Source organism: Esox lucius, chromosome 18, assembly GCF_011004845.1.
Source record: "Esox lucius isolate fEsoLuc1 chromosome 18, fEsoLuc1.pri, whole genome shotgun sequence".
Classification (NCBI taxonomy): domain Eukaryota; kingdom Metazoa; phylum Chordata; class Actinopteri; order Esociformes; family Esocidae; genus Esox; species Esox lucius.
The window spans coordinates 10,106,329-10,122,428 of record NC_047586.1 but is presented as its reverse complement, the minus strand read 5'-3'; the positions used below and the strand labels follow the sequence as shown (position 1 = coordinate 10,122,428).

Below are 16,100 nucleotides of genomic sequence, written 5' to 3'. Positions count from 1 at the left end.
CAATTAAACGGAACCAATAGCGTATTGACCTTTAACCCTTGCCTTAGGCGTTTCAGCAGATTCACTGTATAAATTCTACGCCTAGCATGTGCCGCTCAACATTGTCAGCTTCTGGAACAGATTTTTAAGTAGAGGAAATGGTTTGCTGCACCTGTGACAGATGGCAGTGGTCTCCTCCTCTGAGGCCATCTGGGGTGAGAGTTAGTCATCCCTAACACAGCAGCAGGGTGGTCCCTTGTCCCCCAGTCTTTAGAAGCCTCCGATCCTCAGCCCTCAGACACACACGCGCACACACACGCGCTTGCACACACACACGTGCACACACACACGCACACATACACACACACATACACACACACTCCACGTTGAGCGCACAAGGCACTATTTGGCTCTGGTTGTTTCTCAGATCTGTGTAGACAGATTCTGTGTGAAGAAATAGCCAGCAGATAATTAATTTTCAAAGAAACACTAATGATCTTGGCTGTGGGACCCAGATACGAGAATCCAAATATGCATTTGTTTTTGTGGTGTTATTCTGAGCTTGTGGTGTTCTGTTTGTTTAATGATGTGTGCTTCCTATTTCTCTCACTTCTCTATGTTTTTCTCTCTTTCTCTTTGTTTCTCTCTTCTTGCCCCCGCTCTGTTTCTCTGTGGGCGTGTCTGCCTCACCCCCAGTATGCTGTGTGGCTCGTGCTCTGGGTGACCTGGAACATCTTCATCATCTGTTTCTACCTTGAGGTGGGGGACCTGTCCAAGGTAATGTGACCTGCTGAGAGCTGCGCAGGGCTGGCTAGTCTGTTGTTATTACCTGCCTGGAAATAGAGGCTATGGATGGTGCTACATCTTCAATGGTCTTTTTCTCATGCCATTTAATCACAGGTTACATGTTACTTAACTGGTTTTGAATGAGATGGCTAATGGCCCCTCAAATTATTTGGAATGAAAAGAGAACAGTATGTACTTTGAATTAAAATGTAGTCAAGGAAACTGGAGGTGATGTGTCAATAATCACAATTGGTTTACCGCTGGTTCAAGGTAATATAGTATTACTTCAATATAGATGCAAATGTGTCTTCGCTCCCGCTTCCTTTTTTCCTCTCCCTCTCTCTCTCCCTCTCTCTCTCCCTCTCTCTCTCCCTCTCTCTGTTTCTCTCTTTTTCACCGCCTCTTTCTATCACTCTCTTCCCTGTCTCTGTCTCTCTCTCTTTCTCCCTCCTCCCTCCCCCTCTTTTTCCTTCCTCATGCTACTTTCTCATTTCAACTGGCAATTTATTCTATAATCTGTCATCTGCTTTTGTACGTACGAGAATATGGGAAGATATTAAATTGTCAAAATGTCCAGTGTTGTACCCAATTAAAAGGCAAACCAGCCGTGTAACATCATTATCAATTCATCAATTATATATAAAAAAAAAAATGATCTATTATTCTTTCATTTGGAAAATTTAAAGGAAATTACTAATCCTTTGCAGTTGATCTCTGACAGAACGCCTATCATGATGAGTTAATATCAAAGTTGGGGACTATGGCCCAGTAGTGACATTAAGGTATAGTATATTACTGTACCCTTTGGTCTGAAACATGGCCACATTGGATTCCATTATTTTAGCGTTTATTGTGATGATTATTAGTGTTATTGATCAAAATAATTGAAGTAAATATTACCCAGGAATTTTGGGTAAGAGAAAGTTTAACAGTAAGGTTTGTCTAGTTCAGTGGATTCATATTGAAAAGAAAGAAAACATGTTCTTGGGCATTTCCATTGTATTCGTGTTTAAGGACGGGCTCTTTGAAATGTCTGTTAATTACTTAGTCAATTGTGTTTCCTTGTTGCTCTGTCATTACTATTTAATCTTATCTGGGATCTATGGCAACAGATGGAGCTCTCACAGTTTCAGTCTCTACCAGCCTGTGCCAAAATGGCTTCCTTCCTCCTCAATTGCCTTTGGAGGATTTGGCAGTTTCACCTCAGCGATATCTTAGCACTTTTAAAAAGCATCAAGGGATGGTATCTGTTGTGTTACAGTTTTATTAGAATGCAGTCAATGTCAATAACAGCTGCTAAATTAAGTGTTTTTGTGCAATACACACCTTTTCCACAATTGGCCAACAATCTTTCCACATCTTTCTACAAATATAAAATCTCTTCATATGTATTTCAATCAATCACAAAGTGCTTTTTCAGAAACACCCAGCCTTAAACCCCAAGGAGCAAACAACAGTAGTGTTACATTTCAGTGGCTAGGAAAAACTCCCTAAGAAGGCAGAACCTAGCCTCAGAGGGGTGACTAGTCCTCTTCTGGCTGTGCCGGGTGAGATATTAAGAGTCCAATTGGAATAATTAATAAATGCATGTGGGCTGAATCCAGAGTCTATTTAAATTTAGACTAGTTCAGAAGAATGACCAGATGGAAAAGGACAGGGACAGCAATGGGCCCCCCAAACCAGGTTCTCCGCAGGTGTGGACCAGGACCTCATGTCCTCCTAAAGTTTAAAACGGGAGGAGACTGGGAAAATTCAGAAAATGCATTCCTCATATCAACAACGATTTATAGTGGAGAAGGAGAACTTAGTGGGGAAGGAAAACTGACCCAATCACCCAGCACAATAGTATAGCAGCGTAAGACCTTGGAACTGAGACGGGGGGGTCCGGCAACACTGTGGCCCTACCCGGGAGAGGCCCCGGACAGGGCCCAACAGGCAGGAAATATTTGTCTATTTTGTAGTAATATCTTAGTTGGTGTAGGGATATAATGAAAAATTGGGAGCTCACTGCTAAGCTACCTGTTTTTATGCCGTATAACGTTTTTAAAGAAATCTTCTTAGAAGATGTTGTTCATTAGCTCAGCAAGAAAGATGGTTGACCATATAAAATTACAGTAAGACAGTACACAGGTGCAGAGGTTTGTGTTATACAGTAGGATTTCAGAGGCTCTTGCAATTGGCCTGTTGTGGACAGGGGAGGGGCAGGACTGGTATATCCTTTGAAAGGGGGTTTTCTCTTGGCTGGTAGTCTGTCAATATCACAAAGAGCCCGCTCCTCCTTCGACGCCTGTGGTCGATCAACATCTCACTCACACAGGCCTGAACGGCTGTTTTTCCCAGCCCAGGACGTCCTTCTCTCCAACTTTCCCACTCGCAGATTTCCTTTACAATTTACTAGCCTCAGTACCCACGAGCGGCCTCGTCACTTGTTTTCCCAGGGAGAAGAGAAGCACTGAGGCATAAACTTGTCACTCCTCTCTGTTTTGCCTGGCTGCCAAAAAAAAAAGGCATCCGGTATTGGGCAACGCTGTAGAGCCCCGGTTCTGTATGTTTTGAATGTGATTGGCTGCACCTTCCACCTGGTGGTTCTACTCAGACACTTTAATTAGTAACAGCAAAGTGATAGTGTGTTGGTGAGATTTATTTGGCTCATGTTGGGACTCCCCCTTGATTTATTTATGTGGGTGTAATGTGTTTAACTACAAGACAATCCACCAGGGCCCACCATGGATGGGATACAATTAGATTTAGATCACACACAGAAACAAATAAAGATAAATGAATGGGCCAAATCTCTTTGTCAGTTCTTCATTACGTGGCGAGATTCTCCTTACAGTTCCAGAGTCCTTCAATCACTCTGCCGAGTGTAGAGTATCTAAGAGAAAGCCGATAGTATACCAACAGAGTGGTTGACATTGAAATTGTATGACTTAAGAGAGAATAAACAGCAGTATTTCTTTTGTCGGATCAAGTTCGAGATTCGAGTTTCGAGAAAAGAAATGTTTTTCTTTTTCATTAAAGGTTAGCATTTAGAAACAGCAACAAAAAAAACAATGAGAGAAAAAAGGAGTCTAAATGAGTGAACATGATAGGTACCATCAGGGATGTCGTTTTATCAAGTACAGCACCATCTAGATGTGTGTTTGATCTTTATGTGAATGTCTGAAAAGCTACAAAATGTTGGCTTGTTCTTGATTTCCATTGGCTTGCCCAGGTAGATGCTGTAAATTGGATTTGGACGCTATGAGCTTGTGGTACAAACAAGAAGTGACAAGAGGTGAGCCGGGGACAGTGGGTAGAGCGGGTACAGAAGATAGAGTGGGTAGAGCTGTTAGAGTGGGTAGAGTGGGTAGAGCTGTTAGAGCAGATAAAGCGGTTAGAGTGGGTAAAACGGGTAGAGTGGTTAGAGTGGTTAGAGTGGGTAGAGTGGATAGAGTGGGTAGAGTGGATAGAGTGGGTAGAGTGGATAGAGTGGGTAGAGCGGGTAGAGCGGTTAGAGTGGGTAGAGCGGTTAGAGTGGGTAGAGCTGTTAGAGCAGATAAAGCGGTTAGAGCGGGTAAAACGGTTAGAGTGGTTAGAGTGGGTAGAGTGGATAGAGCGGGTAGAGCGGTTAGAGTGGGTAGAGTGGATAGAGCGGGTAGAGCGGTTAGAGTGGGTAGAGTGGATAGAGCGGGTAGAGCGGTTAGAGTGGGTAGAGTGGATAGAGCGGGTAGAGCGGTTAGAGTGGTTAGAGCGGATAGAGCGGGTAGAGTGGATAGAGCGGGTAGAGTGGGTTGAGTGGGTGTAGAGAGCCTTGCTTCAGCCTGAGCCCAGGCACAGGAAATATGAATGCGTAGCAGTCACAGCCATGGTATCAGCCATCCTTTTACCTTCTTGACAAACAGTTGCAGGCTGAGATAGGAAGGAGGGGGGTGAGCTGCTCACAAACATTTCTTCCAATTTGGGAACAACAGATACATCTTGCCCATCTCTACAAACTGACTTCCAGAGGAATGAAAACCTCTGAAGTCTGATCCATGCTGGACAAACCTGGCATCTCTATAAATAAATAAATCCATCAGAATGAGAGTTTCTTTTAGTATGGGATTCATGGAAAATATTTCCAACATTCTCTCCGTTGACACTTTTGAAAATGTAAGTAATTTATTTATTGTTAATTCAACAGTTCAGGTGGGATGGAACTTTTAGGCCACTGAATGCGATTATAATAGGCCAATAAATGTACATTTCAGCAAATCAGGGCTGTGTATGTAAATATGTTGAAAAACATTGTATTTTACCTCACATTTAAGTGTGACTTTACCGGACAACCATGGTTACAAGTAAATCACTAAACAAGTCGACAAACTGCATTGTTGAGGTTTATAAACAAAGTACGATGTAAAGTCTCATCCACCATTTAATGAACGGTAAAACAACTGCCTTTCAGGATATGCCCTTGTATTGCAGAAGACCCTCTAACTCTGCCACAGTTCAATCAAACTAGTTAACAGTATGTATGGATGCAACTACACAAATCCAATGAAACAACAAAATAGTCTGTGGCATTAAACACACAATGTTAAACGGCTTAACGTCCAGGATGCGCCGGCACAAGCTTGGCACTCACAGAATCTCATAGGTTGCCTGTGCCTTTTTAAATGCATGCAGATGGTCTTTTTCTTGTCAGCCCACTCCGCATAGACTACGTATCCAGTTAAATGCTGATATTCTGATGTGTCAAGGCTGGGAGTGATACAGTGATTTATAGTCAATTTTACTGGAGGGGGGGGGGGGAGGCTGGGGCTGTCAGCATCGGGCCCTCTGAACAAATGAGTTACAGTTCATGTGCTAGCTCAATAAGGCTATTATTTCCCCTCACCGCCCATCACAGACTGAGTCGTCTAGTTTAGGGACAGCCTGGCTGGAGGAGTTTGACAGGGGAGTGGGACAGTAGAACTCCTGACACTACATTCAGCCCAAACACTCTGATTGAGTAGATTGCTGTGTGACACTTGATAAAAGCTTCCGGTAGTGAACCAATAATTTCTTAATAGTATTTTAATAATCTAATAATCGATAGATAGATTACAATCTGTTACATGCTAATGTTATAATTATTAGTTGATTAATTTTGCTGTTTAACACCTGGAATCATGGAATATGAATGCCAGTACATTTGCATAAATAGCATAAATTAACTCGCTACCCTTAACTGTTAAAGCTATAGACACAAAACCAACTTTCTCATTTTCAGTCTATCTTTGAAAAGAAAATGTAATCATTTATCAACTGTGACTAAATATTCATGCATTTGCATGAATGTGCATGAATTAAATCATTCATAGTCCTTCTTCAACTGTTTAAGTTAGAGACTTAAAACCAACTTACTTTCACATAAATTCATAAAAACTCTTTTAGCTATACACATTTGCATGCACCTTTTAAAATACCATTGATTAAGTTACTAAAGCTAGATGCATAAAATCAACTTTCACATGTTTAAATTTATTGTCATTAATGTTAACCTTTGTACATTTTAACTAAATGCCTTTAAATATATTGCCAGAAATAGGTATAAATCCTCTCAATTTGTTTGGACTTTAGAGTGAGAGTCATTACATATGGCTGTTGTTTTAGAGGTACTCTACAGCAGAACTTGCTCTTGATTTGCCCAAATCTCATAAGTGTTGTCCATAAACCTGAGATATGAGATTTACCAGATTTACCCCAAAACTGATGTCCCACCTTCAAAAAAAGAGACACGCTCCTTCTGGAGTGGCTATTTACCCTGTGGGCATTATACACTTCCTACTCATATCCCATTATCATGTTCATCACCAGTTTTATATAAACTTTGTTTAGATTTATTTTATTCTGTCCACCAGCACGACCAATGATAATTTTTAGCATGTGTAAATGCACTTACGAAATAAGCACATTTAGCGTCTTTACCCTTTATTACCAATGTGGATGTAAATCACTTGTGTAGCTGTATATGCACACCAGGGGCAGTGGCTTAGACCAATAGACCACCCTAGGCCACAACTAATGCTTTCTAAATGATTACACAAACCAATAGAAGCTATTGTACAGCTGTGATGCAAAACCTAAACAGTCTGTGAAAATAAATGACTTTCTAATGTAACTGTAATGTATTACATGTGAAGCTAAGCAGGCCTGTTACTAGAAGTCCATTTGCTTTAATCCTTGAAATAAGTAAAATAGATATATGTGGATAACACCGCCCTTCTCCCAAAGTATTGCTAAAAAAGTATGTCCTGTATGTTAGGTTTAAATCTTATTACGTCTTCTAAATCTTGTTCAATTTGGTGAAATGTATGTATATATTTTTTTCATATACCTACACAAAGGGCGTGGCATATGTGGCAATGGCAGACTTCGTGAATTGTATTGCCCATAACCAGATCAATGCATGAGAAGACAGACTGAGAAACCGGCCATTATTTTAATAACGTCCTGAGTTCAGAGTAAAAGACAAGGCGTGCTCAAGCTGCCTCTCTGATGAATGCCGGTCTGCAGAGTGCTCTCAGTGTCTTTACAGATTACAATAAAAGTTCCCTCTCCAGTGTACGGTTCAGATTAGATGCTAATGCTGTTTCCCCCGACCAAGCTGGCGCTTACGTTGGTTTCCCCACTGTCTCTGCTTTGTGTGAATGCTTCATTATTTAGCCTGCATGCCCTAGGATTTACTCTATTTAGTGTGATAAACAGTACTAATGTCCCATAAATCAGCATTAAAATTTCAATAATATGACAGAAGTGAGTACTTCAGACTGTGTAGCAAAAACGATGTGAAATCAAACTGTTATTTTGTCAGTACATTGTTTTGCAATAATCCGGGGGATTTTACTTGAGTTAAAAATTCAATTTCAACAAGCCAGTTTTTTTTTCTTCCATCAATCATCTCTCGGCAGGAGGCCTGCGTGATTTTTCCACTCTTCCATCTGTGAGGGAATGTGTCATCAGCACTGTCAGTCAGTGGAAACAAACAAACAAACAAACACATACACCCAAATTGTCTCACTCCCTCTTTTGATGTCTCCGGCTGCACAGTCAAGTGATATTACTCTCGGTGTGACGGACGTGGATTCACAAGACTGTGTAACACAGTGATCTGTTTCACCTGTCTTTGTCATTGTCTCCACCTGTCGCCCGGTGTACCCCATCCCTCCCCATTACCCCCAGGGAATTAAGTTTGGCCCCTCGCCAGTTCGCTTTGTTCATCAAGTCTACCCGTGTTTTCCCCTGCTGCTCCTGTTGATTGCTCCTGTTCCTAGTTTTCCCGGCATAGACCTCTGATCCTGACCCTGCCCGCCGTCCCTTACCTGGATCACCGACCTCTGCTTGCCCTTGACCTGTCTTTTGCCCGGACCCTGTTCATTTACTAAATGTGTTACTTCAGCTTTGTCGGCATCTGGGTCTTACCTGGGAACGTGATAGACTGTAACGAAGATGAACCGTATCCCAGCGTAACATGTGAAGAACAAGCTGTTGTCGCCTGCCTGTGAGGGCCAACCCATAGCATGAAGAAATATATGCCAGGTGCGTAATGGATGCCGGGTTCATCCGAATCCGAAACATTTCCCCGTTTAAGACGAGTAGTCGGGTGTCTGGGTTGTGAGAGAGCGGAGGGATGAATGTGCTGATCAGCGCTGCGTGACGCCTGTAGGACTGAGGTGATTTGTCCAAAGTGCTGCGATTGGCAGGGCTTGACCAGCAGGTCATATCCAACCGCAACGCTGCCAGGAAGGAACTAGGAGATTGCATCTAGAGAGTGTACAGAGCAAGGTCTACATTAGGCCTACAACAGGCCTACTCACTTCACTCAGCCGAGATGGACTGAAGAACCGCATTGGCAGCCTAGAGTACTTATATGACTTCACTGGTCTAGGACCTCATTGGATGGCAGTAGGAGATTGTTTTAAAGTAAGGCTATAAACATGTGCTTATAAATGAGTGGTTTTGTTGTAAATATGCTGAATTCTAGCCTGGCAAAGTGTTAAAAATGTACACAGTGAACATCTGACACTTCATTTTTGACCACACTGAGTGACTGGGTCAGGTTTCCAGTGGCATTGCCAATGACCTCCTGCTAAAAGCAGTAATGAGGCTCTGAGACAATGGTTCTCTTAAATGTTGCATGCTGGGAGGAAAAAAAACTCTTCAGCCTAGCTTTGCTTAATGGGAAATGTTGTCTCTGGAAGAAAACAGGAAAAAGCATATGCAGTGACCTGTAGTGCCATTGGAATAATAAAAACTCTTGGATTCTGGATGGTTATTTCAGGTTCGTACTGCTTCAAGCCCTTAGTTAGTGTCGACAGCCTTTTTCAGCCCCTTAGTACAACAGTGTTCTTGGACAGTTTACCGAGCAATTTCTTTCTTACGATATCCACATGCCTGCATTCTGGAGACTGCCATCTTTAATTCCCTAATATTCACAGTTATATGAACTGTGAAGGGACATGTACAATTGAAATATAATGAATAGCACCTTTTGAACTCACCAAGAGGGTGTTGGAATAGGCACAAGTCATTTGATGCAGTACATGATGAATATAATTTAGCACAACTGCGTTTTGAATTTAGAGTCAGCGCTGTTCAATTCTGTTGGACCTTTGGTTTGAAGGTCAACAAGTGCAGGAGAAACTTTGCAACCAACGGGGATTGTTCGGATATAATGAGACAAATCTATAGTTAGATAGGAGACGGAGTCAGAGATACAGGTAGCCTAGCCTAGGAGCTCTGGCATGATTTGAAACACGGTTCATTCTTTTGAATTCCCCCCTACCTACTCTCCCTCACCATCACAGATGGGCACAGACACCAGTGGTACAGGCATTTGCACAAGGTTGGCTTCAACAGTCAACCTCATCAAACACCATGAGGTCAGACGTTTGTCACACCTCATCAGAGCCGTACGTTGCTCATTATAGCCAAACTGTACTGGAGGTGATAGTGATTATGCTGCTTGGTACAGTATCCATGCTGCACCCATGTTAAATCACAAATGTACAGTGTGTTCATGCCTTATAGTGACCGTAGCTTGTCACATGTTGTTTTGTACTTTACCTCAGGAGAGCAAATTAGAGCAAATGTATTTCGTCTCCAAAAAGCAGAAATATTTGATTTCTCAAGTGGTGAGAATATGAGTAAGGGGGACTAAGAAAGAGAAAGATGAAGGGCTGATGCGCTGTTTTGCCATTGAGCGGAAGAGAACAATGGCTTCACTGTGTCTCAGTCTTTTCCATCTCTATCTGTTTCTCTCTCTCAGCATCATTACGCAAAGAGCAATTAGTTGACTGTCTGTGCTGCTGTAACATCAAGGCTCGTTCCAAAGGTCAGTCTTTATTGCTGATTGCTCAGAATGAAATGGCCTTTTTTTCTCAGTCACCAAGATGCCGTGAAATATTAAAATAACTTTAATTAAAAACAAAACCAGGTTTAGCTTTGCGTTGATATGGTCTGTGGATTGTTTTCGGTGTGCCAGTCCTCCGTAGCATTAAGAATGATTTAGGGAGCACGTTCAACCATTTTAACTCAAAGAAGGTGAGTCTTATCCAGAGCTTCTGGAATAAGAAATTGAACATCTAAAGGCTGTGATTATCTGTAATGTACAGTATGCATTGCTTTCTCTATGGGTAATGTATATCTATATCATAATAATGGATACAATGTCTATGGTTGTCATGACTAGGCTGCATGCATCAATCCCTGAATAAATGACCTTTACCGTGAGTACAATTCTATCCTTTAGTGAACAGCACATTGTAAATACCCCTTCCCAGCCCCTCGGCTACCCTTACAGAGAACGATTGCACAAGATTATATCAACAAATATCAAACGGGAGTGGACACAAAATGAACGAAACCTCCTTCAGCTGTGTATCTTTGGCTTTCGCCATGTAAATGTTACTTTGGTGGGAGGCCCACGGGGGAAAAGTGATTAGTAAAACGGAGATCGAAATGTGCTGCTGATAACTTCTTTAAAGATCACAACTAGACTGTCCTGCGAAAAAAAGAGACATGGAAAACATAAAAAATAACCTTTTGAATAATAATTTTGGATATTGTCATTGAAGGTAGAAAATGACATTATAGTCCCATTCCTTTATTACTTGTGTGAGTTGGTGAAAGAACCAGCCATTGTAGAAGGTGAAAAATGAATGTCTTAATTTCCGTTCTCCTATGACTCTTGTCCATGTCCTTTATACTGTTCTGCGTCGGCCCCCAACTGCTGTAGCCTCTATCATTCATTTTTATCCCCAAGAGGAGCTAGACAACACTGGAATAAATCGCTGTGAAGTCCCCCACATTCGCTAATCATCGACAAAGGAATAGGTTATGAATCTGAACAGCATGGCAGTGAACCATAGTGAACCATAGGTAACTGAATTCTGCTCTCTTCTCAACCCCCCAGATATCACACATCCAGTGGGTAGAATCTCTGGGTCGGGCTGCAGTCTGGGGCCCCTGGATGTAGTCGTCATGCCGGTCCTGGTGGCCAGGTCATAATCAGAAATGTACGGTCCGACAGCCCGGCTATTGGCATCGTGCTCATGTTAATTGGGTGCCTGTCTAAGGATACTCTTTTCACTCTCCGAAAGTAGATCACTCAGAAATATGGATTTGTGAGTCGGCGTGGCTGGTTCCATCCCCTGATCTTTTCCGCTAGTGTGTTTCTTTGAGAGTTTGGTTGGAAATGGCTTTGTGGGAAATTCTGATAAAGAGGACTCCCGGGGTTCTGGAGATTGTCATTCAGTCTGGTGTTATTTGGAGAGAATGTCAGCCAGTCCAAGTGTGGTTATTGGTTACAGACTCATACTCTTAACCACAGTACCACACATATTTACCATTGTGCATTACCCTGTTATTTAGATCTCTTCGGTGCTGCAACACAGATTCCAAGATAGCTTGTAATCACGTTTTCCTCCATAGCCAGCTGAGTCATTCATTACAGGAAATGCAGTCTGAGACACAATAAAATACAGTGCTTTTCCCTTATTATTTTTCTATTCATCCTGTGCTTCCTTACAAATCATTATTTATTTGTTTTGTGTGGTACAGCGCTTCTTTTTCATCATTGCCTGGGCTTTTGGTCTTAATGGATTTAATAAAAGACTAAAGACTTAATGACATTGAGCTCTCCGCGGGTGTGGTGAGTCACAGAACTCTCTCTCTCTCTCTCTCTCTCTCTCTCTCTGATTCCCTGGTCCTGGCGTATGTTTAGAATTAGCTTACAGTGAACTGAAAGGATTCTGCTTTTATTTTCCCCAGCTGGTGTTTTTGTTTGTGAAGGTCAAGGATAAGTGTTCTTTGGTTCCTCACACACCTTCTGTCTTGTCAGGCTACGTTAGAGTGCCGTGACGTCCAAGTGCTCCTGGGGTCGAAGTGGCTGTGGGGGGCTCTAATTCCACGGGGGCGTCTGAGGCCTTTGTCTAGAATAGTTCTTTTCAAACATTTCTTTTTTGCCCTGAGCTGGCACACCTACGGCATCCTTGAGTCAGGTGTGCTACCTTTGGAATAGATATACGAACACTTGGATTGGCCGGCGGACCCAGACTCCTGTCTAGGAGAGTCTCTGTGAATAACGTGTTTGCATGGGGCTCTCATGGCTGCCTCTCCAGGCTTCCTGTCTGAGGACCATGCTCATATCTGCCTCCTGGCCCAGAATAGCACAGATAGCTTATTTGCCGGACGTGACCTGAGTATGTGAGGTCATGAGGATGACAGCCAATCAAGATCAGTCACCTGGGAGGCGCCACCTGAGCCCGGCGGATTTCCAGATCCCGGACCTGCTCACTTCTACCTACTCAATTGCCGGTCAGAAACTACGTGTTTTAACTGTTCTGGTATACATGTAGAAACTGACCCCGGGTCAGTGAGGGGTCATTTATTACATTAAGTCTTGGATACCATATGCTGATCCTGCTGTAAATCATCATGGTCAGAAGCGTGGATTCTACAGGCATTTCCGAGCAAACTGGGCACATGATTCTGTATCATCGGTTCATTGTCTTTCGGTCTGTTTCCCGTGGTTACCCGAGTCAGCGCAAATTAGGCAAAGCATTGAAAATGTGGATGTGTCATTCATTTGTGGAACATCCTCATCGTGAGCGTTCACAAGGCATGGTGTTGTGACTCAGCCAGGGGTTCCTTTGCATTAAAACTCAAAGACAGAATGTAATCACCCTGCTATTCCCATTGAGGGAATGGAACACAGCCAGCCTTCGAAATGAAGTGGCTAATGATGAGAAATAGAAGTTGGGAGTAAACAGCGTATCATGTACTGTAGATATGATCTGAAGCAACACGGCTCCTTGTTTAGCTTTAATGCCCACCATCCATCAAAAGCTCATTACATATTTTAGAAGAAATGCAGTGACTGCGCTGAATAATAAATAACATTCAATTGCATTTTCTGGTTGATCAGGTTGGTGGGGAGAAAGGTCCTGTCTGTGATGTTAACAGTTTTCTGCCGGTCTGAGATTAATACCATCAATGCGTGGGCTTGGGGTATTAGTGTCTTAGGAACTAGCTGCACCTTCTAGCCATTGGCTCCTGTAATGGGCCCAAAGATTTGAGAGGGACTTCATGTTCCAACATTTATAACGACAGTCTGTTATGACTGGGCTGCGGTAGCAGTGCCGTCAGACTACTGTAATCTCTCTATAAACTGTCTGTCCTTGGAGATATGATTGGTGTTGTTATTTTGATGCTCTGCAATTGACCGTGTCAGTCTAATTTTGGATCAGAATCAATCTGAAATTTGGAGATGATCAGCTCCTAATATATCACTGTCGGTCTGTGACAAACAGACAGCGCAGCACAGTGTAGGGACTGTTGAATTCACTGGGGGACATCGTCTACTTTGTTAGCTTCGCCCCATCAGTTAAGCATAAGTAGTGGATTCCTTATATATATTGGCCTGCATATATCTAGATTGCTGGCCTTAAAGTTCTTACAAATGAGAATGGATAAAGACTTGTAGTGCTAGAAATGTAGTCTTCTTTCTCAGCATCTGTCACCACGCTCCAGTCCTCCTCACTCTCTTCATAACTTCAGCAATCACAGTAGTACTTCACACTGACACACAGCTGTTGTTGTGTTTTGTCCACATGGGGATATTGTGTTGATTGCTGCCGCTGTGCCTGGCTTCACAAGCCATCAAAGACATGTGGACACAGACATTCGTCAGTCCATTACCTTCCCCCTCACCTTCTGCATCGCTATAGTTTTACCGCTTGATATCCTGGCCTCTCTCACTCCTCCTTCCTTCACTCATCCATTCACCTCATTCCCAGGAACAATTAACCTCATGTGGAGTGGGATGGAACCCTCCTGTCTGGATAGGTCAGAAGTGTGCCCTGGTGCTGGGGGAGGGTCTTTTGTTTCGTCTCAACCCAGAAGATGTTGTGGTAAGTCTCACGTGGTAAGAGACAGACAAACATATACCACACAGGACCTTTCAGACACTAACTCACGATTATGGATGTTATGAAAATCAATAAGGTGCTTTGCAGCTCAATGCTTTCAGAGGAATAGGGCTAAATAAGATATCATACTCCTAAATGGAATCTTGCAATATCTGTGTGTGTGTGTGTGTGTGTGTGTGTGTGAGAGAGAGAGAGTGAGTGTGTGCTACATGCCTGCAAGATGGCTGTCTGTCCTTCCGCATATATACAGTGGGGAGAACAAGTACTTGATACACTGCCGAATTTGCAGGTTTTCCCATTTACAAAGCATGTAGAAGTCAGTAATTTTTATCAGAGGTACTCTTCAACTGTGAGTGACGGAATCTAAAACAAAAATCCAGAAAATCACATTGTATGATTTTTAAGTAATTGATTTGCATTTTATTGCATGACATAAGTATTTGATACATCAGAAAAGCAGAACTTAATATTTGGTACAGAAACCTTGGTTTGCAATTACACAGAAACCTTTGTTTGCAATTCCAGAGATCATGCGTTTCCTGTAGTTCTTGACCAAGTTTGCACACACTGCAGCAAGGATTTTGGCCCACTCCTCCATACAGACCTTCTCCAGATCCTTCAGGTTTCGGGGCTGTCGCTGGGCAATACAGACTTTCAGCTACCTCCAAAGATATTATATTGGGTTGAGATGCTTCTTATGGAGCCACTCCTTAGTTGCCCTGGCTGTGTGTTTTGGGTCGTTGTCATGCTGGAAGAACCAGCCACGACCCATCTTCAATGCTCTTACTGAGGGTAGGAGGTTGTTGGCCAAGATCTCGCGATACATGGCCCCATCCATCCTCCCCTCAATACGGTGCAGTCGTCCTGTCCCCTTTGCAGAAAAGCATCCCCAAAGAATTATGTTTCTACCTACATGCTTCACGGTTGGGATGGTGTTCTTGGGGTTTTACTCATCCTTCTTCTTCCTCCAAACACGGCGAGTGGAGTTTAGACCAAAAAGCTCTATTTTTGTCTCATCAGACCACATGACCTTCTCCCATTCCTCCTCTGGATCATCCGGATAGTAATTGGCAAACTTCAGACGGGCCTGGACATGCGCTGGCTTGAGCAGGGGAACCTTGCGTGCGCTGCAGGATTTTAATCCATGACGGCGTAGTGTGTTACTAATGGTTTTCTTTGAGACTGTGGTCCCAGCTCTCTTCAGGTCATTGACCAGGTCCTGCCGTGTAGTTCTGGCCTGATCCCTCACCTTCCTCAAGATCACTGATGCCCCACAAGGTGAGATCTTGCATGGAGCCCCAGACCGAGGGAGATTGACCTTCATCTTGAACTTCTTCCATTTTCTAATAACTGGGCCAACAGTTGTTGCCTTCTCACCAAGCTGCTTGCCTATTGTCCTGGAGCCCATCCCAGCCTTGTGCAGGTCTTTAATTGTATCCCTGATGTCCTTACACAGCTCTCTGGTCTTGGCCATTGTGGAGAGGTTGGAGTCTGTTTGATTGAGTGTGTGGACAGGTGTCTTTTATACAAGTAACAAGTTCAAACAGGTGCAGTTAATACAGGTAATGAGTGGTGAACAGGAGGGCTTCTTAAAGAAAAACTAACAGGTCTGTGAGAGCCGGAATTCTTATGGTTGGTTGGTGATCAAATACTTGCATTGGTCATGCAATAAAATTCAAATTAATTATTTAAAAATCATACATTGTGATTTTCTGGATTTAAAAAAAATTGAAATTACAGACCTCTACATGCTTTGTAAGTAGGAAAACCTGCAAAATCGACAGTGTATCAAATACTTGTTCTCCCCACTGTAGCTGATAAAGTATGAGTCATACTCATGATAGCATCTCCATATAGTCTAGAGAGGGACTTTATGGTTTAACAAGTGGAGAAGATCAA

At 42.8% G+C, this 16,100-nt stretch overlaps 1 protein-coding gene across 1 annotated transcript in view; it reads left to right on the top strand.

Annotated features, from left to right (window-relative positions):
* The window catches only part of nkain2 (sodium/potassium transporting ATPase interacting 2), a 126,904-nt gene that overhangs the window by 45,249 nt on the left and 65,555 nt on the right, over positions 1-16,100 (top strand). The window contains exon 3 of the mRNA XM_010882969.3: positions 676-756. Coding sequence (XP_010881271.1) covers positions 676-756 — 81 coding nt within the window. The remainder of the gene's footprint in view (positions 1-675; positions 757-16,100) is intronic.